The 27,306-nt window shown below is 43.9% G+C and overlaps 1 protein-coding gene across 2 annotated transcripts in view; it reads left to right on the top strand.

Annotated features, from left to right (window-relative positions):
- LOC128666733 (uncharacterized) overlaps positions 1 to 26,694 on the top strand; it is a 36,879-nt gene extending 10,185 nt beyond the window's left edge. Inside the window, exons 1-2 of one of the 2 annotated variants that reach the window (XM_053721484.1) lie at positions 20,868 to 21,688; positions 25,137 to 26,694. In XM_053721484.1, coding sequence (XP_053577459.1) covers positions 20,953 to 21,688; positions 25,137 to 25,714 — 1,314 coding nt within the window. In that variant the 5' untranslated portion in view covers positions 20,868 to 20,952 and the 3' untranslated portion in view covers positions 25,715 to 26,694. Of the gene's footprint in view, positions 1 to 20,867; positions 22,773 to 25,136 lie in introns of those variants that run through there. The other variant, XM_053721485.1, reaches the window with a different exon arrangement.
- The last annotated feature ends 612 nt before the right edge of the window (positions 26,695 to 27,306 follow it).

Genomic DNA, 27,306 nt, shown 5'->3' with positions numbered 1-27,306 from the left:
AGAGGGAGTTACTGTGCCCTGACAATGTATAATGTCACATTCCCCAGCAGTGTCACCTCTCCGCTCAGCCGGTGAGTGCTGCTGTGTGATAATGTTACTGAGAACATGCAGAGACACAAATAGAAGGTAGGAAATAAACACAGGGCCAGATGGGTCAGTAAAGGGAGTCACTGTGCCCTGACACTGTATAATGTCACATTCCCCAGCAGTGTCACCTCTCCGCTCAGCCGCTGAGTGCTGCTGTGTGATAATGTTACTGAGAACATGCAGAGACACAGACAGAAGGTTGGAAATACACACAGGGTCAGATGGGTCAGTAAAGGGAGTCACTGTGCCCTGACACTGTATAATGTCACATTACTCATCAGTGTCACCTCTCCGCTCAGCCGGTTACTGCTGCTGTGTAATAATGTTACTGAGAACATGCAGAGACACAGACAGAAGGTAGGAAATACACACAGGGTCAGATGGGTCAGTAGAGGGAGTCACTGTGCCCTGACACTGTATAATGTCACATTCCCCAGCAGTGTCACCTCTCCGCTCAGCCGGTTACTGCTGCTGTGTAATAATGTTACTGAGAACATGCAGAGACACAGACAGAAGGTAGGAAATACACACAGGGTCAGATGGGTCAGTAAAGGGAGTCACTCACCTAGATTTAGAGTTTTGCGTTAGAAGGGGTGCGTTAGCTACGCGTGTTTTTTTTCCCCCCGCACCTTTTAAATAACGCTGTTATTGAGAGTTCTCTAAAGGGCTGCGTTAGGCTCCAAAAAGGGAGCGTAGAGCATAATTTACCGCCACTGCAACTCTCAATACCAGCGTTGCTTTCGGACACGGCCAGCTTAAAAAACGTGCTCGTGCACGATTCCCCCATAGGAAACAATGGGGCAGTTGGAGCTGAAAAAAAACACCTGCAAAAAAGCAGCGTTCAGCTCCTAATGCAGCCCCATTTTTTCCTATGGGGAAACACTTCCTAAGTCTGCACCTAACACCCTAACATGAACCCCGAGTCTAAACACCCCTAACCTTACACTTATTAAAATCTAAACTGCCGCCCCCGCTATCGCTGACCCCTGCATTACACTTTTAACCCCTAATCTGCCGCTCCGGACAGCGCCGCAACCTACATTATCCCTATGTACCCCTAATCTGCTGCCCCTAACATCGCCGACATCTATATTATATTTATTAACCCCTAATCTGCCCCCTCCAACATCACCGCTACTTTACCTACACTTATTAACCCCTAATCTGCCGACCGGACCTCGCCGCCACTATAATAAATGTATTAACCCCTAAAGCTAAGTCTAACCCTAACACCCCCCTAAGTTAAATATAATTTAAATCTAACGAAATAAAATAAATCTTATTAAATAAATTATTCCTATTTAAAGCTAAATACTTACCTGTAAAATAAACCCTAATATAGCTACAATATAAGTAATAATTATATTGTAGCTATTTTAAGATTTATATTTATTTTACAGGCATCTTTGTATTTATTTTAACTAGGTACAATAGCTATTAAATAGTTAATAACTATTTAATGGCTACCTAGTTAAAATAATTACAAAATTACCTGTAAAATAAATCCTAACCTAAGTTACAATTAAACCTAACACTACACTATCAATAAATTAATTAAACTACCTACAATTACCTACAATTATCTACAATTAAATCAACTAAACTAAATTACAAAAAAAACAAACACTAAATTACAAAAAATAAAAAAAGATTACAAAAATTTTAAACTAATTACACCTACTCTAAGCCCCTAAAAAATAAAAAAAGCCCCCCAAAATAAAAACATGCCCTACCCAAATCTAAAATAAAAAGTTTACAGCTCTTTTACCTTACCAGCCCTTAAAAGGGCCTTTTGCGGGGCATGTCCCAAAGAAAACAGCTCTTTAGCCTGTAAAAAAACATTCAATACCCTCCCAACATTACAACCCACCACCCACATACCCCTAATCTAACCCAAACCCCCCTTAAAAAACCTAACACTAAGCCCCTGAAGATCTTCCTACCTTGTCTTCACCCCGCCGGGTATCACCGATCTGTCCAGAAGAGGCTCTGAAGTCTTCATCCTATCCGGCAAGAAGAGGAGATCTGGACCGGCAAACATCTTCATCCAAGCGGCATCTTCTATCTTCATCCATTCGACGAGGAGCGGCTCCATATTCAAGACCTCCGGCGCGGAACATCCTCTTCTCCCGACGACTAGACGACGAATGAAGGTTCCTTTAAGGGACGTCATCCAAGATTGCGTCCCTCGAATTCCGATTGGTTTATAGGATTCTATAAGCCAATCGGAATTAAGGTAGGAAAAAATCTGATTGGCTGATTGAATCAGCCAATCAGATTCAAGTTCAATTGGATTGGCTGATCTTAAAATCCAATCAGCCAATCAGATTGAGCTCTCATTCTATTGGCTGTTCTGATCAGCCAATAGAATACGCGCTCAATCTGATTGGCTGATTGGATCAGCCAATCGGATTGAACTTGAATCTGATTGGCTGATTCAATCAGCCAATCAGATTTTTCCTACCTTAATTCCGATTGGCTGATAGAATCCTATCAACCAATCGGAATTCGAGGGATGCCATCTTGGATGACGTCCCTTAAAGGAACCTTCATTCGTCGTCTAGTCGTCGGGAGAAGAGGATGTTCCGCGCCGGAGATCTTGAAGATGGAGCCGCTCCTCGTCGGATGGATGAAGATAGAAGATGCCGCTTGGATGAAGATGTTTGCCGGTCCGGATCTCCTCTTCTTGCCGGATAGGATGAAGACTTTGGAGCCTCTTCTGGACGGATCGGTGATACCCGGCGTGGTAAAGACAAGGTAGGAAGATCTTCAGGGGCTTAGTGTTAGGTTTTTTAATGGGGGTTTGGGTTAGATTAGGGGTATGTGGGTGGTGGGTTGTAATCTTGGGGGGTATTGTTTTTTTACAGGCAAAAGAGCTGTTTTCTTTGGGGCATGCCCCGCAAAAGGCCCTTTTAAGGGCTGGTAAGGTAAAGTAAACTTTTTATTTTAGATTAGGGTAGGGAATTTTTTTATTTTGGGGGGTTTTGTTATTTTTTTTAGGGGGCTTAGAGTAGGTGTAATTAGTTAAATTATTAGTATAATTAGTAATTATTAAAATTCTTGTAATTTTTTTTATTTTTTGTAATTTAGTGTTTTGTTTTTTTTGTAATTTAGTTTATTTGATTTAATTGTAGATAATTGTAGGTAGTTTATTTAATTAATTTATTGATAGTGTAGTGTTAGGTTTAATTGTAACTTAGGTTAGGATTTATTTTACAGGTACTTTTGTAATTATTTTAACTAGGTAGCTATTAAATAGTTATTAACTATTTAATAGCTATTGTACCTAGTTAAAATAAATACAAAGTTGCCCGTAAAATAAATATAAATCCTAAAATAGCTACAATGTAATTATTATTTATATTGTAGCTATATTAGGGTTTATTTTACAGGTAAGTATTTAGCTTTAAATAGGAATAATTTATTTAATAAGATTTATTTTATTATGTTAGATTTAAATTATATTTAACTTAGGGGGGTGTTAGGGTTAGATTTAGCTTTAGTGGTTAATACATTTATTATAGTAGCGGCGAGGTCCGGTCGGCAGATTAGGGGTTAATACTTGAAGTTAGGTGTCGGCGATGTTAGGGAGGACAGATTAGGGGTTAATACTATTTATTATAGGGTTTTTGAGGAAGGAATGTGAGGCGGTTTAGGGGTTAATACATTTATTATAGTGGCGGCGAGGTTAGGTCGGCAGATTAGGGGTTAATAAGTATAGGTAAGGTAGCGACGACATGGGGGGGGCAGATTAGGGGGTAAAAATATAATATAGGGTCGGCGATGTTAGGGGCAGCAGATTAAGGGTACATAGGGATAATGTAGGTTGCGGCGGTGTGCAGTCGCAGATTAGGGGTTAAAAAAATTTATTAGAGTGGCGGCGATGTGGGGGACCTCGGTTTAGGGGTACATAGATAGTTTATGGGTGTTAGTGTACTTTAGAGCACAGTAGTTAAGAGCTTTATGAACCGGCGTTAGCCCAGAAAGCTCTTAACTCCTGGCTTTTTTCTGCGGCTGGAGTTTGGTCGTTAGAGTTCTAACGCTCACTTCAGCCAAGACTCTAAATACCGGCGTTAGAAAGATCCAATTGAAAAGATAGGATACGCAATTGACGTAAGGGGATCTGCGGTATGGAAAAGTCGCGGCTGGAAAGTGAGCGTTAGACCCTTTCCTGACTGACTCTAAATACCAGGGGGCGGCCAAAACCAGCGTTAGGACCCCCTAATGCTGGTATGGATGGCTAACGCAGAACTCTAAATCTAGGTGACTGTGCCCTGACACTGTATAATGTCACATTACCCAGCAGTGTCACCTCTCCGCTCAGCCAGTGACTGCTGCTGTGTGATAACGTTACGGAGAACATGCAGAGACACAAACAGAAGGTAGGAAATACACACAGGGTCAGTAAAGGGAGTCACTATGCCCTGACACTGTATAATGTCACATTACCAAGCAGTGTCACCTCTCCGCTTAGCCGGTGACTGCTGCTGTGTGATAATGTTACTGAGAATATGCAGACACACAAACAAAAGGTAGGAAATACACACAAGGTCAGTAAAGGGAGTCACTGTGCCCCAGGGACGTGCACTCATAGGAGGCAGGGAAGGCAGTGCCTACCCTGCCATATGTGGCCAAACCTTAATTTTAATTAAAACAAAAAAAATTGAAAAAAATATATATTTTCCCCCCATGTAATGCTATGGAGAGGCAGGTACGGGAACGCTTCTCTCCATTGCAGTACATAGGTCAAAGGAAAAGCTGTGCTGCAGCTCCACCTTTGTTCTGTCAATATATTAGCAGCAAAAATTGGGACCAATAGGAGGCACCCCTCTTGATGCCTCCTAGCAAGTGAAGGATATCTAGATTAATCAGAAGGAGGATGCAGTATCTATTTTTATTTTTTTCTGTGTCTCCATTTATTTAAAGACTGCTATTAACTTGTAATTCACAAATCAATTGAAAGATGTTGCATTGTGTTTTTAATATGTGCTGCTTTTATACAAGTTTATATTAATAAAAGGAGATAATGAGTCATTTAAAAAATGTATGTAATTATTGCAGTTGTTAAATGTTTTTAGAAATAATGCCACTGTAAAGTAACTGGTTAAACACATAGTCAAAGGGAGACATTTAAAATTAAACTTTCATGATTGAGGTAGAGCATGCTAGTTTAATAGACTCCTAGTTATTTATATTTTGAGAATTAACATCAACTGTTACTGGCCACATGTCAGCAAATCAAATTAGTTTTTGAAAGGAACATGAAAGTCATAATTACATTTCCATCATTCAGAAAGAAATTGCACAAAAAAATAAATAAATAAACTTTCTATTTTACTTTTATTATTATGTACTTCATTCTTTTGGTATCCTTTGTTGAAGAGCATACCTAAGTGTGATGTGCACGTGCATTTCTTGAACACCATATTGCAGCAGCTGTGTTGGCAGTATTGATAACTTGTCCTTTGTGTAAAACTTGTATGGTAAATTATTTCTATTTTTACAATACAGTAGTGAGTATAGAAGAGATTGTGTATCATTCTAATTGCTTAGTAACTGGCACTGTGCCACAGAATTGTGTGAGTGTGTATGTGAGCAGAGTGTGTGTGGGTGTCAGTGAGCAGAGTATGTGTGCTTAATTCTCCAGGTAATCAATACATTTCCGATGAGCTAGTGCTTTAGTGCAGTGTTTCTCAACAATGGTCCTCAAGTGCCCACAACAGGCCAGGATTTCAATATAGCTGAATCAGTGCACAGGTGAAGTAATCAGCTGATCAGTAACTTTGTGGTTACTAACTTGCTCTCACCCATCACCTGATTATGTCACATGTGCAGTGGTTTAGCTATCATTTAAACCTGCCCTGTTGGGGGTACTTGCGGCCCTCTGTACATGTGTTTCTCCGGCGTATCATATCTAGTGCTTCACCAGCCTCTGTCCTCACTGCACGTCACTGCTGTGCCCTGACACTGTATAATGTCACATTCCTCAGCAGTGTCACCTCTCCGCTCAGCCGGTGACTGCTGCTGTGTGATAATGTTACCTTGAATATGCATAGACACAGACAGAAGGTAGGAAATACATACAGGGTCAGTAGAGGGAGTCACTGTGCCCTGACAATGTATAATGTCACATTCCCCAGCAGTGTCACCTCTCCGCTCAGCCGCTGAGTGCTGCTGTGTGATAATGTTACTGAGAACATGCAGAGACACAGACAGAAGGTAAGAAATACACACACGGTCAGATGGGTCAGTAAATGGAGTCACTGCGCCCTGACACTGTATAATGTCACATTACTCAGCAGTGTCACCTCTCCGTTCAGCCGGTTTCTTCTGCTGTGTAATAATGTTACTGAGAACATGCAGCGACACAGACAGAAGGCAGGAAATACACACAGGGTCAGATGGGTCAGTAAAGGGAGTCACTGTGCCCTGACACTGTATAATGTCAAATGTCACATTCCACAGCAGTGTCACCTCTCCGCTCAGCCGGTGAATGCTGCTGTGTGATAATATTACTGAGAACATGCAGAGACACAGACAGAAGGTAGGAAATACACACAGGGTCAGATGGGTCAGTAAAGGGAGTCACTGTGCCCTAACAATGTATAATGTCACATTACCAAGCAGTGTCAACTCTCTGCTCAGCCGGTGACTGCTGCTGTGTGATAATGTTACTGAGAACATGCAGAGACACAGACAGAAGGTAGGAAATACACACATGGTCAGTAAAGGGAGTCTATGTGCCCTGACACTGTATAATGTCACATTCCCCAGCAGTGTCACCTCTCTGCTCAGCCGGTGACTGCTGCTGTGTGATAATGTTACTGAGAACATGCAGAGACACAGACAGAAGGTAGGAAATACACACAGGGTCAGATGGGTCAGTAAAGGGAGTCACTGTGCCCTGACACTGTGTAATGTCACATTCCCCAGTAGTGTCACCTCTCTGTTCTGCCAGTGAATACTGCTGTGTGATAATGTTACTGAGAACATGCAGAGACACAGACAGAAGGTAGGAAATACACGCAGGCTCAGTAAAGGGAGTCACTGTGCCCTGACACTGTATAATGTCACATTCCCCAGCAGTGTCACCTCTCCCCTCAGCCGGTGAATGCTGCTGTGTGATAACGTTACCGAGAACATGCAGAGACACAGACAGAAGGTAGGAAGTACACACAGGGTCAGATGAGTCAGTAAAGGGAGAAACTGTGCTCTGACACTGTATAATGTCACATTCCCCAGCAGTGTCACCTCTCCGCTCAGCCGGTGACTGCTGCTGTGTGATAATGTTACTGAGAACATGCAGAGACACAGACAGAAGGTAGGAAATACACACAGGGTCAGTAAAGGGAGTCACTGTGCCCTGACACTGTATAATGTCACATTCCTCAGCAGTGTCACCTCTCCGCTCAGCCGGTGGGTGCTACTGTGTGATAATGTTACTGAGAATATGCAGAGACACAGACAGAATGTAGGAAATACACACAGGGTCAGATGGGTCAGTAGAGGGAGTCACTGTGCCCTGACACTGTATAATGTCACATTCCCAAGCAGTGTCACCTCTCAGCTCAGCCGGTGAGTGCTACTGTGTGATAATGTTACTGAGAATATGCAGAAACACAGACAGAAGGTAGGAAATACACACAGGGTCAGATGGGTCAGTAAAGGGAGTCAATGTGCCCTGACACTGTATAATGTCACATCACACAGCAGTGTCACCTCTCCGCTCAGCCGGTGAATGCTGCTGTGTGATAATGTTACTGAGAACATGCAGAGACACAGACAGAAGGTAGGAAATACACAGGGTCAGATGGGTCAGTAAAGAGAGTCACTGTACCCTGACACTGTATAATGTCACATTCCCCAGCAGTGTCACCTCTCCGCTCAGCCTGTGACTGCTGCTGTGTGATAATGTTACTGAGAACATACAGAGACACAGACAGAAGGTAGGAGATACACACAGGGTCAGTAGAGGGAGTCACTGTGCCCTGACAGTGTATAATGTCACATTCCCCTGCAGTGTCACCTCTCCGCTCAGCTGGTGACTGCTGCTGTGTGATAATGTTACTGAGAACATACAGAGACACAGACAGAAGGTATGAAATACACTCAGGGTCAGATGGGTCAGTAGAGTGAGTCACTGTGCCCTGACACTGTATAATGTCACATTCCCCAGCAGTGTCACCTCTCCGCTTAGCCGGTGACTGCTGCTGTGTGATAATGTTACTGAGAACATACAGAGACACAGACAGAAGGTAGGAAATACACACAGGGTCAGATGGGTCAGTAAAGGGTTTCACTGTGCCCTGACACTGTATAATGTCACATTACCCAGCAGTGTCACCTCTCTGCTCACCGGTGACTGCTGCTGTGTGATAATGTTACTGAGAACATGCAGAGACACAGACAGAAGGCAGGAAATACACACAGGGTCAGTAAAGGGAGTCACTGTGCCCTGACACTGTATAATGTCACATTACACAGCAGTATTATTTATATTGTAGCTATATTAGGGTTTATTTTACAGGTAAGTATTTAGCTTTAAATAGGAATAATTTATTTAATAAGATTTATTTTATTATATTAGATTTAAATTATATTTAACTTAGGGGGGTGTTAGGGTTAGACTTAGCTTTAGGGGGTTAATACATTTATTAATTTATTATAGTAGCGGCGAGGTCCGGTCGGCAGATTAGGGGTTAATACTTGAAGTTAGGTGTCGGCGATGTTAGGGAGGACAGATTAGGGGTTAATACTATTTATTATAGGGTTTTTGAGGAAGGAATGTGAGGCGGTTTAGGGGTTAATACATTTATTATAGTGGCAGCGAGGTCAGGTCGGCAGATTAGGGGTTAATAAGTATAGGTAAGGTAGCGACGACATTGAGGGGGGGGCAGATTAGGGGGTAAAAAATATAATATAGGGTCGGCGATGTTAGGGGCAGCAGATTAAGGGTACATAGGGATAATGTAGGTTGCGGCGGTGTGCAGTCGCAGATTAGGGGTTAAAAAAATTTATTAGAGTGGCGGCGATGTGGGGGACCTCGGTTTAGGGGTACATAGGTAGTTTATGGGTGTTAGTGTACTTTAGAGCACAGTAGTTAAGAGCTTTATGAACCGGCGTTAGCCCAGAAAGCTCTTAACTCCTGGCTTTTTTCTGCGGCTGGAGTTTGGTCGTTAGAGTTCTAACGCTCACTTCAGCCAAGACTCTAAATACCGGCGTTAGAAAGATCCAATTGAAAAGATAGGATACGCAATTGACGTAAGGGGATCTGCGGTATGGAAAAGTCGCGGATGGAAAGTGAGCGTTAGACCCTTTCCTGACTGACTCTAAATACCAGGGGGCGGCCAAAACCAGCGTTAGGACCCCCTAATGCTGGTTTGGATGGCTAACGCAGAACTCTAAATCTAGGTGACTGTGCCCTGACACTGTATAATGTCACATTACCCCAGTGACGTGCAGTGAGGACAGAGGCTGGTGAGGCACTAGATATGATACGCCGGAGAAACACATGTACAGAGGGCCGCAAGTACCCCCAACAGGGCAGGTTTAAATGATAGCTAAACCACTGCACATGTGACATAATCAGGTGATGGGTGAGAGCAAGTTAGTAACCACAGAGTTACTGATCAGCTGATTACTTCACCTGTGCACTGATTCAGCTATATTGAAATCCTGGCCTGTTGTGGGCACTTGAGGACCATTGTTGAGAAACACTGCACTAAAGCACTAGCTCATCGGAAATGTATTGATTACCTGGAGAATTAAGCACACATACTCTGCTCACTGACACCCACACACACTCTGCTCACATACACACTCACACAATTCTGTGGCACAGTGCCAGTTACTAAGCAATTAGAATGATACACAATCTCTTCTATACTCACTACTGTATTGTAAAAATAGAAATAATTTACCATACAAGTTTTACACAAAGGACAAGTTATCAATACTGCCAACACAGCTGCTGCAATATGGTGTTCAAGAAATGCACGTGCACATCACACTTAGGTATGCTCTTCAACAAAGGATACCAAAAGAATGAAGTACATAATAATAAAAGTAAAATAGAAAGTTTATTTATTTATTTTTTTGTGCAATTTCTTTCTGAATGATGGAAATGTAATTATGACTTTCATGTTCCTTTCAAAAACTAATTTGATTTGCTGACATGGGGCCAGTAACAGTTGATGTTAATTCTCAAAATATAAATAACTAGAAGTCTATTAAAATAGCATGCTCTACCTCAATCATGAAAGTTTAATTTTAAATGTCTCCCTTTGACTGTGTGTTTAACCAGTTACTTTACAGTGGCATTATTTCTAAAAACATTTAACAACTGCAATAATTACATAAATTTTTTAAATGACTCATTATCTCCTTTTATTAATATAAACTTGTATAAAAGCAGCACATATTAAAAACACAATGCAACATCTTTCAATTGATTTGTGAATTACAAGTTAATAGCAGTCTTTAAATAAATGGAGACACAGAGAAAAATAAAAATAGATACTGCATCCTCCTTCTGATTAATCTAGATATCCTTCACTTGCTAGGAGGCATCAAGAGGGGTGCCTCCTATTGGTCCCAATTTTTGCTGCTAATATGTTGACAGAACAAAGGTGGCGCTGCAGCACAGCTTTTCCTTTGACCTATGTACTGCAATGGAGAGAAGCGTTCCTGTACCTGCCTCTCCATAGCATTACATGGGGGGAAAATATATTTTTTTTTCATTTTTTTTTGTTTTAATTAAAATTAAGGTTTGGCCACATATGGCAGGGTAGGCACTGCCTTCCCTGCCTCCTATGAGTGCACGTCCCTGGGGCACAGTGACTCCCTTTACTGACCCTGTGTGTATTTCCTACCTTTTGTTTTTGTGTCTGCATATTCTCAGTAACATTATCACACAGCAGCAGTCACCGGCTAAGCGGAGAGGTGACACTGCTTGGTAATGTGACATTATACAGTGTCAGGGCATAGTGACTCCCTTTACTGACCCTGTGTGTATTTCCTACCTTCTGTTTGTGTCTCTGCATGTTCTCAGTAACGTTATCACACAGCAGCAGTCACTGGCTGAGCGGAGAGGTGACACTGCTGGGTAATGCAGTGACGTGCACTCATAGGAGGCAGGTGAGGCAGTGCCTCCCTTGGCCAATCTAGGTATTACAGCCTTTTTTTATATAAAAATAAAAAAAATCTTTTTTTTTTTTCATTTTTTTTTAATAAAAAGGTGACCCCGTCTACCCCCCACCCCTCCACCAAAATCAGTACTTTATTATTTTGATGTGTTACTGTAAAAAAAAAACGTAACAGAAATACATTGACATTCATATTGCGCAACTAGAGTCCTGCCAGCTATCCTTCTATTGCGCAATATGAATGCAAGGTATTATGGATGTCTATGGGCCGCTGAGACACTGCCACCAGGAGGAGAATAGGTGCCATTGCAGTGCTCTCTTGCGGCCCATACTGCTCCCACCGGAGGCTTGACTCTGAAAGCCTCGGGAGCCATTGCCGCCTCTCAGCCAATCAGACGACAGCAAGTCTGAGTCTGTTGTGCTGAGTGCCGGGCGCATGGGCATATTATGGCCTAGGTCGGCAGATTTGAGGGGGCGGCACTTTTTGGGGCCGGGGCACTCAAGAATTGGCCCTTTATTGGTGTCTGAGTCTAGGCAGGGGCAACACATCCACATCATAGCCGCAGACACACAACAAGCAGATCAAAAACTTGCCACACTAATGCATGAGGCAGCGGCTGCTACGGATGGGTGGGAATGGAACCTCACTCTGACTGTGTTGAAATCAGGGCCTCATAGTGGCGGGCAAACCGGCAGTAGCCGCTAGCCTGGGGAGCAACGGGTACACAGGGCGCAACCTGCAGAGAAACATAAGGTAACATACATCCTGGCTGGCTCTATAATAAAAAGTACAGCCTTTTTAATGTGTTCAGTTTGCGTGGCTTATATACTGCAGGCTGCAGCTGTATATTAGCCACACAAACTGAGCACATTAAAAAGGCTGTATTTTTTATTCTGCCCCATGTGCCATGACTCAGCTATGATTAAACTTTAGGCACTAAGTGCAGGGATCAGAGTGATACTTCTGCCGGTGCTGTGGGACCTTTGACAGCTGGGCTTGTTTATGACATGCTGTCTAACTTCCCTAACTGCTGGAATGTAGCAGTGAAGAGACAACGGGGGTTGGGGCTTTCAGGACGGAGAAGACCACACCGTCAGGCAAGGTAAGTTTATGACTTTAAAAATTATCTTTTTTTTTTTTCCCCGTGCCATTTTTTATGGCCTTTCTCCGCTGCAGATAACTGATACTGTGAGCATAAGGGACTTATAAGTGTGCACTGTTTCCCTTTCTTAAAAAAAAGAAAAGAAAGAATAGTATAGCACTATTTTCTGTTACACAAGTTAAACTGTGATGGTGCCAAATGGATAATGCCCAGTGTGTGTTTGTGAGAGAGTTTGTGTCTTTGTGTGTCTGTGTGTCTTTATGTCAGTGTAACTGTGTGTGTCTTTATGTCTGTGTAACTGTGTGTGTGTCTTTATGTCTGTCTTTGTGTGTGTCTTTATGTCTCTGTAACTATGTGTGTCTTTATGTCTGTGTAACTGTGTGTCTTTATGTCTGTGTAACTGTGTGTCTTTATGTCTTTGTAACTGTGTGTGTGTGTCTTTATGTCTGTGTAACTGTGTGTGTCTTTATGTCTGTCTTTGTGTGTGTGTCATTATGTCTGTGTAACTGTGTGTGTCTTTATGTCTGTGTAACTATGTGTGTCTTTATGTCTGTGTAACTGTGTGTCTTTATGTCTGTGTAACTGTGTGTCTTTATGTCTGTGTAACTGTGTGTGTGTGTGTCTTTATGTCTGTGTAACTGTGTGTGAATGTAAGTGTCTTTATGTCTGTGTAACTGTGTGTGAATGTAAGTGTCTTTATGTCTGTGTAACTGTGTGTGAATGTAAGTGTCTTTATGTCTGTGTAACTGTGTGTGTGAATGTAAGTGTCGTTATGTCTGTGTAACTGTGTGTGTGAATGTAAGTGTCTTTATGTCTGTGTAACTGTGTGTGTTTTTATGTCTATGTAACTATGTGTGTCTTTATGTCTGTGTAACTGTGTGTCTTTATGTCTGTGTAACTGTGTGTCTTTATGTCTGTGTAACTGTGTGTGTGTGTGTCTTTATGTCTGTGTAACTGTGTGTGAATGTAAGTGTCTTTATGTCTGTGTAACTGTGTGTGAATGTAAGTGTCTTTATGTCTGTGTAACTGTGTGTGAATGTAAGTGTCTTTATGTCTGTGTAACTGTGTGTGTGAATGTAAGTGTCTTTATGTCTGTGTAACTGTGTGTGTGAATGTAAGTGTCTTTATGTCTGTGTAACTGTGTGTGTGAATGTAAGTGTCTTTATGTCTGTGTAACTGTGTGTGTGAATGTAAGTGTCTTTATGTCTGTGTAACTGTGTGTGTTAATGTAAGTGTCTTTATGTCTGTGTAACTGTGTGTGTGTGAATGTAAGTGTCTTTATGTCTGTGTAACTGTGTGTGTGTGAATGTAAGTGTCTTTATGTCTGTGTAACTGTGTGTGTGAATGTAAGTGTCTTTATGTCTGTGTAACTGTGTGTGTGAATGTAAGTGTCTTTATGTCTGTGTAACTGTGTGTGTGAAAGTAAGTGTCTTTATGTCTGTGTAACTGTGTGTGAATGTCAGTGTCTTTATGTCTGTGTCTGTGTGTGTGTAACTTTGTGTGTGAATGTGTCTTTATGTCTGTGTGTCTTAGTGTGTGTGAGTGTCTTCATTCTCTTCCTTGCTCTCCCTCTTTTATTCTGATTTAGTTTAAAAATAGCATGAAAAATAAAAAAAGCATGTTGCACCCTGACCAAAAAGTATTATGGCTAAAAAAAGCCTAAAACCTGTGGGGTGGGGCAGCAGAATTTTTAGTGCCTAGGGCAGCACAAAACCTAAATATGCCACTGTATTATATCTGATATATACTGTGTAGGCTTTTCTCTCACTACTTACTCACCATAAGCTATTTGGATGCCTCTCTTTTCCAGACATTTTGTAGAACTTCATGCCTCAAAACCATAAATATAAAGCCTGCCTAACCCACCTACTTACTGTCTGACCAGATACAAATCTGACATCTGCTTCATCCCCTCTCATGCTATTTTCTAAACCATAACACAGTAGGACCCTGCACACCTAGAGTCACTGTCCTCTTACATTGTTGGTTTTCTTCATTCTTTTGATATCCTTTGTTGAAAATCATATCTAAATATGCTCAGTAGCTACTGAGCATATCAAAAGAATGAAGAAAATCAGATATCCTTTGTTGAAAATCATATCTAAATATGCTCAGAAGCAACTGAGCATATTTAGATATGATTTTCAACAAAGGATATCAAAAGAATGAAGAAAATCAGATATCCTTTGTTGAAAATCATATCTAAATATGCTCAGTAGCATCTGAGCATATTTAGATATGATTTTCAACAAAGGATATCAAAAGAATGAAGAAAATCAGATACCCTTTGGTGAAAATCATATCTAAATATGCTCTGTAGCTACTGAGCATATTTAGATATGATTTTCAACAAAGGATATCAAAAGAATGAAGAAAATCAGATATCCTTTGTTGAAAATCATATCTAGATATGCTCAATAGATACTGATTGGTGGCTGCATATAGATACCTCATGCGATTGGCTCGCCCATGTACATTGCTATTTCTTCAAAGGATATCTAAAGAATGAAGGCGTATCCGATTCCTAGCCACTGCCTCACCAGCCTCTGAAGTCACCGCACATCACTGCAGCATTCACCGGCTGAGCGGAGAGGTGACACTGCTGTGTAATGTGACATTATAGAGTGTCAAGGCACAGTGACTCCCTTTACTGACCCATCTGACCACGTGTGTATTTCCTACCTTCTGTCTGTGTCTCTGCATGTTCTCAGTAACATTATCACACAGCAGCAGTCACCGGCTGAGCGGAGAGGTGACACTGCTGAGGAATGTGACATTATACAGTGTCAGGGCACAGTGACTCCCTTTACTGACCCTGTGTGTATTTCCTACCTTCTGTTTGTGTCTCTGCATGTTCTCAGTAACATTATCACACAGCAGCACTCACTGACTGTGCGGAGAGGTAACACTGCTGGGGAATGTGACATTATACAGTGTCAGGGCACAGTGACTCCCTTTACTGACCCTGTGTGTATTTCCTACCTTCTGTCTGTGTCTCTGCATGTTCTCAGTAACATTATCACACAGCAGCACTCACCGGCTGAGCAGAGAGGTGACACTGCTGGGTAATGTGACATTATACAGTGTCAGGGCACAGTGACTCCCTTTACTGACCCTGTGTGTATTTCCTACCTTCTGTCTGTGTCTCTGCGTGTTCTCAGTAACATTATCACACAGCAGCAGTCACTGGCTGAGCGGAGAGGTGACACTGCTGGGGAATGTGACATTATACAGTTTCAGGACACAGTGACCCCCTTTACTGACCCATCTGAACCTTTGTGTATTTCCTACCTTCTGTCTGTGTCTCTGCATGTTCTCAGTAAAATTATCACACAGCAGCTGATCGGAGAGGTGACACTGCTGGGGAATGTGATATTATACAGTGTCAGGGCACAGTGACTCCATTTACTGACCCTGTGTGTATTTTTTTGTCTGCTTTTTGCCTTTATTGTTGGTTATTCATGTTATCAGCTGTAATAATGAGCCATTCTTTATAACATCAATTTATGTAAATTCACCAATGTTGATTTTGTTTACAACATTGCAATATACATTATTAATTCAATATTAAGTATATAAATTTGAGTATATTTCAGGTGCTTGAGGCCTCTAAATAGTTGTTTGTTTGTTTTTGGTAGCATGCCCTTTTAATAGTATTAAGTAAAAATGCATCCACTTCAAATTGCAACTTTTTTCAAAATTAAAAAACTCAAGCTATTTGCATTTTTCATTCTGTTTAAAACTGATTGAATGCAATAGTGTTGCCCTAACTTTGCTTTTTTTTCCATAAAAATATGTATATTTATATGACAAACCCTCCATTAGAAATGTTCCCAAATATAAACATTTTAAACATCAACAAAGTGTACTAAAGAATAAACAACTGCAATTATATTCAGTAACCTTTTATAGTGGAATAATTGTAAGACCTAACAGGCAATAGAATTTTTTGTTACAAGAAATCCATGTCTTAATTTGCCTCCAAATTACAGCTTTATGAAATTAGGATTTTGTTATGCGTTCTGTAATTATTGTTTTACTAAACAGCAGAGATTTCTAAATACTTTCCCTTTTTTTTTTTTTTTTTGTAAATATTTTTATTGAGGGTTATGCATCACAACACATGTTACAGCATGAATGACCAATAAGTTCACATGTATATATACATTATTTTGTTACCATTACATAGTGTGCATAGATATTGATGATGATGCAAAGCATATAAATCAAACATATCAAAAGTAAGTAAAATAACAACTACGTAAACCTCATTTTCTGTTATTGTAAACAAACTTTAAATATAGGGACTAGGGTAATACTCCAGTCCCACACATGGACATAACTTTCTAGAGACTTCAGAAAGCCAGCTCAGAAATGTCTGTCAACACACTTCTTCCAATAAACGTAGTGCGCATCTCCAGGCAGGGGAGGCTTTTTCTGAGAGGGTGAAGGAGAGGAAAAGGTACGGGCTAGGGCAGAGGGTGGGTCACATGTAGTAGGAGGGGGGAAGGGGGAAGAGGGGAGGGTAGGGGAGTAAGGGGGGGGGGAATAGGGTCAGAGATAGGAGGAGAGAAACAGAGTTTGACCATAAATTTAGAGAGGCAGGAGCCATCAGTTACTTAGCACAGTCTAATTAAGTACGAAAGTTTAATTATGTGAATGGAAATAGTCAGGGGCTCTATCATGTCTACATATTTAGCTATGGTTACCCTGGTAGTTAAACCAAGGCTCCCAAATCTGCCAGTATAGGTCCTCTTTATCCATGTTAAAATAGAAACTTTGTTCCATTTTGGCGTATACCTGTATTACAGATGTAATGGTCATAATATATGGGGGTAAGGCCTGCTTCCAGGCTCTTGCTATCGCCAACTTCGTGGCCGCTAGGACAAAGATGATCAATTTAGAAACGTGGGCTGGGACACTTCTTGGGAAGATGTGCAGGAGAGCAATTGCAGGGGTGAGTTGGATAGAGAGCCCGAGGTGGGTACAGAGGTCTGCTATCTGACTCCAAATGGGTGCGAGTTTTGGGCAGTCCCACCATATATGAATATCCGAGCCTCTCTGCGCACATTCTCTCCAGCATAAAGGAGACGTTGTAGGGAACATTTGTGACAATCTCGAGGGGGTATAGTACCATTTCAGGAATAGTTTCATGTAGGCCTCTAAAGTGTTTGCACAGTGTACGGTCTTTTTAGTTAATGTCATAGCTGTACGTAGGTCTCTATCTGTAATTGGTCTGGATAAGTCTCCCTCCCAGGCCCTCAACTGCCAAGGTCTATCGCTGTTAGTAGACATCTGTAAGAGGTCATAGTGGAACGATATGAGTCTGGGAGTCTTGATAGGAAGCTGCCACAATTTTTCCCAGTTAGTCAGGGGTCTATTTAGGGTTTTGGTGAATCCCCAGGATGTCAAGAAGGCATAGAGTCTCGAATATTCAAAAGCGGCCCAAGGGGGAGATTCTGGAAGGATTATGTTAATACTCTTGGGAGTGAGTAAGGTGCCTGAGGGGTAAAGGTGAGAGACCGATTGCAGGTCCCATTCACTCCATTGCTGTATGTGTGTGTCAGGTAGGGCTGCCAGTAAGGCTGGTAGGGAATGAATGGGAGATGGATGTGGGGCAATGTCGCGTAGATTTCTAAGGCTATGCCAAACTTTCAGATTATCTCTGACAATGGCATTTTTTAGTCCTAAATTGTCAAGGCAATGATCAGGAATCCAGGGTAGATCTGCCAGTTTTAAGCCTAGAGGAAGGGCTAGGGCTTCTATGCTTTTCCATCCCTGCGGTTCCCCTTTGTTCGCCCATGCCGTAATGTGAGAAAGCCTGGCTGCCTCATAATATCCGCGTATGCTAGGCATTGCAACCCCTCCATGTTCATACTTTTTTTGGAGGATTTTCGCCGCAACCCGAGACTTAGACCTGCCCCAGATGTAGTGTTGTCCAAGAGATTGGAGCTTAACTATTAGAGCTTTGGGGACATTGAGAGGGATACAGCGAAAGTAGTATAGGATTTTAGGCAAGATCGTCATTTTGAAAGATGCAATGCGGCCCAACCAGGAGATCTCCTTAAGACTCCAGGAGGAAGTAAGCTCAGTGACTTCTCTGATAAGATCCGAATAGTTAACAGCAATCACTACTTTCGGGTCTGGACCAAGTTGCACCCCCAAATGTCGAATAGTGGTTTGCGACCATCTGAAAGAGTACGATGTTTGTAATACATCCAATTCAAATGTTGGAATGCATACTGGTAGGGCCTCCGTTTTGGAGACATTTACTTTGTAGTAACTGTGAGCTCCAAACTCGTCAATGATATCAAAAAGAGCTGGCAAGGAGCCTATTGGGTTTGTTAGGAATAGTGTCACGTCATCCGCGTACAATGCTATCTTCGTGGTCTCCTTACCAAGTTGGACACCTCTTACTGTGCGTTAAATAGTTGTTTTTAATTTTTTCCATTCATACCCATTGGTACACAAGAGGGCGCTATGTTCATACAATTTGTAGTTTTGAGAATGTAAGGGTTAAGCTCCTAGGTATTTGCCTATAAAATGCAGGTGTGTAATGGGGTTAACATTAAACAGAAAATAAACACATAAAGGAAGTTGCATCTAAAAGGAAGATGTCTTTAAAAAGACAATGTTCTTTACATTATAGATGCATGAGCCATAACTGGTCACATTTATATTACATAATTCACAGAAATATGTATAGAAAGATTATATAATCTATTAAAGGCAGTTAAATACAGTGCTATATTATTTCTGCAGTGCACATTTATTTTATTATTCTATCCCTTGATCATCATGTCAGTCAGGACTAGTCTCTCTCTGGACATGGTATATTAAAAAAAGAAAAGCAAAACGGACCAAAAGCATCATTACATAACTATTATTTGTGCACATTATTTTATTTTATAATATACCTTGATTCATGATCAAGGTATATTATAATAAAAATAATGTGCATTCCAAATATGTTAGTTAAAGAAACTAACAAAAAAAGATACTATATAAGCACTCACATGACCCCAAAGTTTCTGGAGTTGAAAAAAGATTCACACAAATTAAAACATTAATCTTTATTAGAAATATTAAAATATGGGTTGATTTAAAACTAAAATGCTGGTGTTCCCAGTACAACGACTGAATATAGGAGACTAGAACCACTTAATAATATGATCTGGTAATTACCAACGACAAGGATAATTAGCAGCCACTAGAGAAACTTAGACCAATAGTGGTATAACTAAATATATGATCTCAGCAAATGCAGCACTAAATGCAGTGTAGGGCTTAGTATAAGCCTGGAGCAGTCTAAGGGTTAAGGCTGTAGGAGAGTGGGTTAGAAGAGAGAGGGAAGGTGCTGGGTGCAACATTGTTGCAATTTAGGGTAGGCCCCTCCTTACCAGTAGATAAGCCAAGTTCTCCCTTGCAACTTCCTCTTCTTCTCCGGATCCTGGCTGAAGCAGTTTTTCCTTAGCGGTTCTGTCATCACCAGTGCAGCTATGCATCGTTCCAGGCGTTCTACTCTGCCTCCCAGACGTTACCAGTCGGAACAGGAACCTCCTGCACCTGCAAAAGAAAAAATAAAGATAAGTGTTCAATCTATTTCTGAGGATGATTTAGATATCATTCCCCCAACTCAATATACTACTGTTGTGTCAGCCCAGGTTCATAATGTGGAAGAGCAGGGACCTATTGATATTGAGTTAGCTCAGGAATCCCCCACACCGCAAGCATTGCAGACCCAGCAGGTTAATTTACCCCTTGATAGTGTACAGGCCTCATTTCTTAGTGCTGTACCCCCTGCTGCTATGTCAGCAGTTTCTGACCTATTGAAAAACATAATATCCGCAATGGCTGCAGCCTCCCCAGGGCCCAGTGTGACACCAGCTGTTTTCCCTCCTGATCCTTCTAGTCAGGATCCGGATCCTGCTTTAACTACCCCCAGCAGCCATCGCCCTTTCACACCTCTCATTGAGGCACCACACGTGGCAACACGCGATCCCCAGCCCGGCCGGAACATGGCCTCTGTAACGGCCCCTCAGCCCTCAACACCCGGACTTGCCCCTAGGCGCACCATACCCGAGGCCCATGCCACCCCAGGGCCTATGCTGCTCCCCCCGGGGCCTAGCGATCTCCTTCGCCAGCCGCGTGGTCCGGGTCCGACTTCCGGTGTCAACGCCATGTTAGTGACGTCACCGGAAGCGGACATGGGCACTTCCAGCTTGGCAGATTCCCGCGCGGTCGCAAGGGCATCGGCTCCCGGGGCAACGCCACTTGCAGGTGAGCACCGAGAGCCGTCCTTGGCCGTTGGCGGGTTATCAGTGGGGGGTCGGAGGGGCATTAGCAGCGCAAGCAAACAGCGCAAGCGAACAGCACATTTGAATGTTAATCCTCAGGGGCATCAAAGGGGTCGCTCCATCATAAGAGGTAGTACCAGGCAGATAGCCAGTGATGGGGGTAGGGGGACACGCAGAGTTAACCCTTCCAGGGCAATGAGGCCATTACAGTTTTTACAAATGGGAGATAACGCAAATGCCGTTCAGCAGGCCGCTCCCGATATTATTAACCCACACAGGGCTGATAGTGGTTTAGTACAAGCGGCCGCTCAGCCGCATGATATGGTCATTAATACACATATGTCTGATAATAGTCTGCATGTGAATCAAGGCAATGATCGCAGTATGCATGTGAATCAAAACATTGAGCATCATTTACCGTCTCATCATTTACCATCCCCCATTGGTGTGAATGCGGTTTTGAATGGTGTGAACGTACAAGCAGCACCTCAGGGATATAATACACCCCTGGTTGGCATACATAATGCAAATGTGCAATCTTTAGGCCAGCTACAACATCCCATTATGTTAGGCATACATGGAGTACAACCCCTTGCTCAGGGTATCCACTCCCCCATTGCAGCCACGCAGGGCGCTCATGCACACTCATTAAACCATGCACAATCAATAAGCCAGGCAAGCCATAACCCTATTGTAGACCAGCAGGGTGTGAATGCTCAGACATCTGCGAATGGACAGTCAGCGAGTCAGGGGTTTCATACACCGCTTCATATAGCTCATCCACCCCTTGCTACTGATAATCCAGACACATCCATTGGGCAAAGTGCTCGCCAAATTCTTTCTCTTTTGCAGGGGGCAATTGGATCACAAAGTGCAGCAAAAACACGGACCAACACTGCCACAGTCATGAGTGGGGCGGATGCAGGAGTAGCAGGCAGCATTACAGCAGCCACCACTTCCACTGCACAGCAAGGGTCTTCAGGACTCGCCCTCCAAAACCAGCAAGCAGGCCAGCCCGTTTCCAGCATGGGTCAGGGACCTCCTGCCATTAGTCACGGTGAGAATGCTTTATTTACACACAATGACCATTCTTCCTCTGACTCATCCTCTTCTGACTCAGGGTCTGAGACTGACTCTTCCTTGGGTTTACAAGGGGCAGGTCAGAAGAAAATGTTTAGAATGATTAAGAAAATTTTAAAGAGGGGGGTCAAGCCAGATAATAAGCAGGACAGCGCCAGTAACACCGCCCCGCAAAACCCATCTACAGAGGTGCCAGCTGAACCTCTCCCTACCAGGGCCATCTCCGAAAGGCGAGCAGCCCTTTATGGGGACGCAAGCCCAGGAAAAATATACTCATTGCATAGACACCTGCGCAAAAAGGTGGTCAGTAGGATTCACCGTGGAAAATATGTTAATATATTTGACCTTTCGGTGGAGGCGTATAGGCAGAGAGAGAGGAGCGCTGAGGGAACAGGGCCTAAAAAATTTAAACGCCCAGACACTTTTGATGAGTGGCTCCAGTGCTTCAGGGTTTTTTCCTCCTGTTATATTGAAAAGTACCCCTCCCAGAGTTTGCCTATCCTAAAATACACGGACACTATTCACTGGATTCAGCGTAATCACAGTGAAGGTGTGTGGAGGGAATATGATGCTGAGTTCAGGAGGAAAATGGCAGGAAATCCTTCCCTGACTTTTGACTCTACTGATAACCAGTTGTGGCAGCGAATGGACCCAAAAGGGGGTGCACCCGCTGCTGTAACTTCAACTCAGCAATCAGCGCAGCAGTCCTTTCGCAATACCAGAAGCAGGAAACGGGGGGGAACCTGCTGGCCCTTCCAGGACAAAAAATGCGACAAGGGTAGCGCATGCACCTTCAGACACGTCTGCAGGTACTGCTCTGGTCCACACCCTGGCAGTGACTGCATCAAGCGAAGGGACCAGACCAATAAGCCCCCTTCAGCAAACTTGGGCCAGAAAGGCGGAAACGCCAATTAAGGTACATGCCATGGCACCATGGTTGTGGGCTTACCCAGACCAGGCGGCGGCACGTATGTTATGGGAGGGTTTTTCATTTGGTTTTCATATCCCCACATTTAGGCAAATCAAGGGTAAGAGATTTAATAGGAACCTTATTTCAGCATACCAACACCCCGAAGTAGTGAGGGATAAAATTAATAAAGAAGTGACTTTAGGGCGAATGGCTGGCCCCTTTGCTGCCCCACCTTTACCTGATTTGGTCATTTCCCCGTTGGGGGTGGTTCCCAAGAAAGAGCCAGGGAAGTTTCGCCTCATTCAGCACCTGTCGTACCCAAAAGGTAGCTCAGTCAATGATGCCATTGACCCCCAACTCAGCTCAGTGCGCTATCAATCCTTTGATAGCGCACTAGACCTGGTCAGGAGGGCGGGTCATGGTGCTCTATTGGCGAAACTAGACATTGAGTCGGCATTTAGGCTTCTTCCACTCCACCCCTCAGTTTTCCATCTAATGGGTTGTAAGTTTGCAGGTGTGTACTACGTGGATCGCTGCCTGCCCATGGGCTGCTCTTTGTCATGCGCCTTGTTTGAAGCATTCAGTAGTTTCCTTCATTGGGTCGTAGCTTCAGAAGTGGGCAGCGATCCCATAGCACACTACCTGGATGATTTTCTCATTGTAGGGAGAGCAGGCTCCGATGATTGTTTATCCACAATGAACATCATGCGCAGCGTCATGAGACATTTCGGGGTGCCCCTGGCAGAGGACAAAACGCAAGGCCCCGCGTCCTGTTTAGTTTTCCTGGGAATCGAAATCGACACCCAGGCTCGGCTCTGTAGGTTGCCACCTGATAAAGTTCAGGGCATGCTTGAGGCGGTCAGAGCGGCAGTCTCTAATGCAGTTATTTCCCTGAAACAGTTACAATCCCTGTTAGGTTTGCTTAATTTCGCTTGCAGAGTTATCCCCATGGGTCGGGTTTTTAACCGTAGACTGGAAAGACAGCTTAGTGGTAGGTCAAACCCGAAATCAAAGATAACCCTAGGGAGTGAATTGCTGGCTGACCTAGTAGTCTGGGAACAGTTTCTCACGCGATTTAACGGGATTCGGGTGTGGCGTACCCCTCCCATGTCTAGCCAGTTACTGCACCTTTTCACTGACGCAGCTGGATCGCACGGTTACGGGGCCTATTTCCAGGGAGAGTGGAGCGCGGAGCCCTGGCCGGAGTCCTGGGCCCCAGCAGGCCTTACTCGAAACCTGACTCTCCTGGAGCTATTCCCCGTGGTCTTGGCGGTCGAGCTGTGGGGTGGGAAGTTGTCGAACGGGACTGTTGTGTTCTGGACAGACAACATCAGTGTGGTTTTTGCGATCAATAACTTGTCAGCCACCTCAGCAAAGGTCATTACCTTGCTGCGCCACCTGGTGTTGCGCTGTCTGGACCTTAACATCCAGTTCCAGGCCCGTCATGTCCCAGGCGTTAACAATGTTGTAGCTGACGCCCTGTCACGATTCGAATGGGTGACATTTCGCAAGTTAGCCCCCAAAGCTGCAGCCGTGGGTTTACGCTGTCCTGATTTCCTTTGGCAGCTCGTCCTTCCTGGATAGCCTTACTGCCGTTGGTCCGCTCCTCCTTAGCACCATCCACTTGGCACGCCTATGCCCGCATGTGGTCTGAATGGGACAATTTCTGTGCGTCCAGGGGAGCCGACGCTGCTCAGGGGTCTAGGGACAACTTACATGATTGGCTGGTGAGTTTGCATGCCTCTGGGGCCCGTCAGGGGGCAATACAATCCAAATTGGCCGCCCTCTCATTTTTCTATAGGGCATTAGCCATTCCTGACCCAACCAATTCCTTTTTTATTAGGCAGGTGATCAAGGGTTGGGGCAGATCGCAGCAGCGGAAAATAGACACGCGCGAACCCATCACCCGCGACCGCCTGGAGCGATTGCTCTTGGCGCTCGACGTGGTCTGTAGATCAGATTTTGAAGCCCTACTCTTCAAAACTGCGTTTAATCTGGCCTTTGCCGTCGCTCTTAGAGTTAGTGAGGTAGTAGCACCCTCCAAGCAGGCGTCAGGGGCAGGTATACAACTGCAGCACGTTAGAGCTGCCCCTGATTCCTTACTTCTTTTTCTGCCGCGATCAAAGACAGATCAGGAGGGAAAGGGAACCTGGATCCCCGTTCACCCTCAGGTGAACAGCGCATGCTGCGCGGTTAACTGCGTTAACCTTTACCTGGCTCAAAGGCCGCCTGGCCCGGGGCAATTTCTGGTCCATGCGGACGGCAGATCCCTTTCCAAATTTCAGTTCGGTAGGGTCCTAAAATTGGCGGCAGTCCAGGCGGGGCTGGACGCTAGCAGACTGGCCCCGCACTCTTTTCGCATAGGGGCCGCGACTAACGCTGCGCAAGCGGCCTCCTCGTGCGAGGACATAAAACGTATTGGGCGTTGGCGGTCCAATTGTTTCAGAACCTATGTCCGTCCAATTGTTTAATGTTTAGATGTTAATTCAGGATACTAAAATGTTTGTCTCCACAGGCACTACCCCCGGGGTGAAGCGAATCTGGATTGTGGGCCACTCCTTTGTCCACTGGGCCTCCCTACGCTGTGCGTCCCTCCCATTTGGCCAATCCCTAGGTCTCCCTCCCAACAAGGCATCCGTTAGGTGGTTGGGTGATAGGGGGATGTGCTGGCCCCAATTAGCAGGAACCATATCTGAGGCCCTGGTACGCTGGGGGAAGCCTCACATTATTATTCTTCACCTAGGGGGTAACGATGTGGGGGCCATACCAGTTTTACAGTTGATTAAGGTTATGCAGGCAGACATTGGGTGGCTAAGAGTACGCATTCCGGGGGTCATGATAGGGTGGTCCCATATAATACCCCGTCTCCACTGGAGGCATATGTCGGCCCATACGGCGGCATACCGGGTTAGGAAGAAGATCAATGCATCTGTAGCGAAAACCGTCACTGGGTCAGGTGGCTTCGTGGTACGGCACGAAGCCATTTCGGCTGATAGAACCGAGCTATATAGAAGGGATAAAGTTCACCTTTCAGATGTGGGGCTGGATTTATTCATAGGGGACATTCAGAGAGCTCTGTTACCCCTCCTGTAAATCGGGTTGTGGGTTGGCGGCAAGGGTACCATTAAAATGCTTCCTTGTGGCGGGAGATCCTCGGTCCGGTTGCGCAGGAGAAGGTCGCTAGGGGTGAGTGATGGCCAGACTTCCGGGGAGGAGGGTAGGCCCTCACGTGCACGTGACGGTAACCCTCCTTCCTCCCTTTTGAGGGATGGTCACGTGATCTCTGCAACCCCTCAGCGTCATCTCCTTAGGGCAGAGACCCCTCTGCTGCTGTTCCCGTTGGGCCGGTGATCTCCTGCTGTTCTGGGTAGCTGATCTCTATGCCGCCATATATATTTTCAGTTCTATCAGTTCTATCTAGTTTGTTAGGTTAATAAAATTTTATGGCCTGTGACGGTCACAAAATTTTCCCATAAAAAGTTTGTCTGTGGTTATTTCGCACTACATTCTCATGTACATAGTTATTTAATTAAGTTATGTTTAATCCTCTCCTCTGTGAAGAAGGATCCGGTAAGCATTTAATCCCTTAATGCAGTGTAGGGCTTAGTATAAGCCTGGAGCAGTCTAAGGGTTAAGCCTGTAGGAGAGTGGGTTAGAAGAGAGAGGGAAGGTGCTGGGTGCAACATTGTTGCAATTTAGGGTAGGCCCCTCCTTACCAGTAGATAAGCCAAGTTCTCCCTTGCAACTTCCTCTTCTTCTCCGGATCCTGGCTGAAGCAGTTTTTCCCCTCCCTCCCTTCCCCTTTTGTAATGTTTTAATGATGTTGTATTTTCGACGGCACCTTAATGGCAGGGCTATGGCTACTCACCCTAGGCCCAATAAGCCATTACTGTAGGATATGGATCTCCTCTCCCTGTTATGCGGTTTACACGGCTTGGTAACAGGGAATCCTTATCTAGGTGGAAGATCTTCTTTTCACCCTGGCGGCGGGAGATCCTCGGTCCGGTTGCGCAGGAGAAGGTCGCTAGGGGTGAGTGATGGCCAGACTTCCGGGGAGGAGGGTAGGCCCTCACGTGCACGTGACGGTAACCCTCCTTCCTCCCTTTTGAGGGATGGTCATGTGATCTCTGCAACCCCTCAGCGTCATCTCCTTAGGGCAGAGACCCCTCTGCTGCTGTTCCCGTTGGGCCGGTGATCTCCTGCTGTTCTGGGTAGCTGATCTCTATGCTGCCATATATATTTTCAGTTCTATCAGTTCTATCTAGTTTGTTAGGTTAATAAAATTTTATGGCCTGTGACGGTCACAAAATTTTCCCATAAAAAGTTTGTCTGTGGTTATTTCGCACTACATTCTCATGTACATAGTTATTTAATTAAGTTATGTTTAATCCTCTCCTCTGTGAAGAAGGATCCGGTAAGCATTTAATCCCTTATTCCTAATACTGCATATTAGCACAATAATGTTAAAGTAACTGAAAATACTAGATAGAAATAATCAGTACTATAGGTGTACCAGTTGCACTGTACCAAATCAGTCTGGCTGATTAGAAACTTAAATCAGTAAATTATATAAGTTATTATTTTGAACAGTAATTGTCATGCTGCTATTATCATATAACTTATATTAAGTCTTAGATAATGGACTGAGGCTATTGTGGTCCATAGATTCAAATAGGAATTATCAA

Source organism: Bombina bombina, chromosome 7 (genome assembly GCF_027579735.1).
Source record: "Bombina bombina isolate aBomBom1 chromosome 7, aBomBom1.pri, whole genome shotgun sequence".
Classification (NCBI taxonomy): domain Eukaryota; kingdom Metazoa; phylum Chordata; class Amphibia; order Anura; family Bombinatoridae; genus Bombina; species Bombina bombina.
This window is presented reverse-complemented; position numbering and strand designations above follow the sequence as displayed.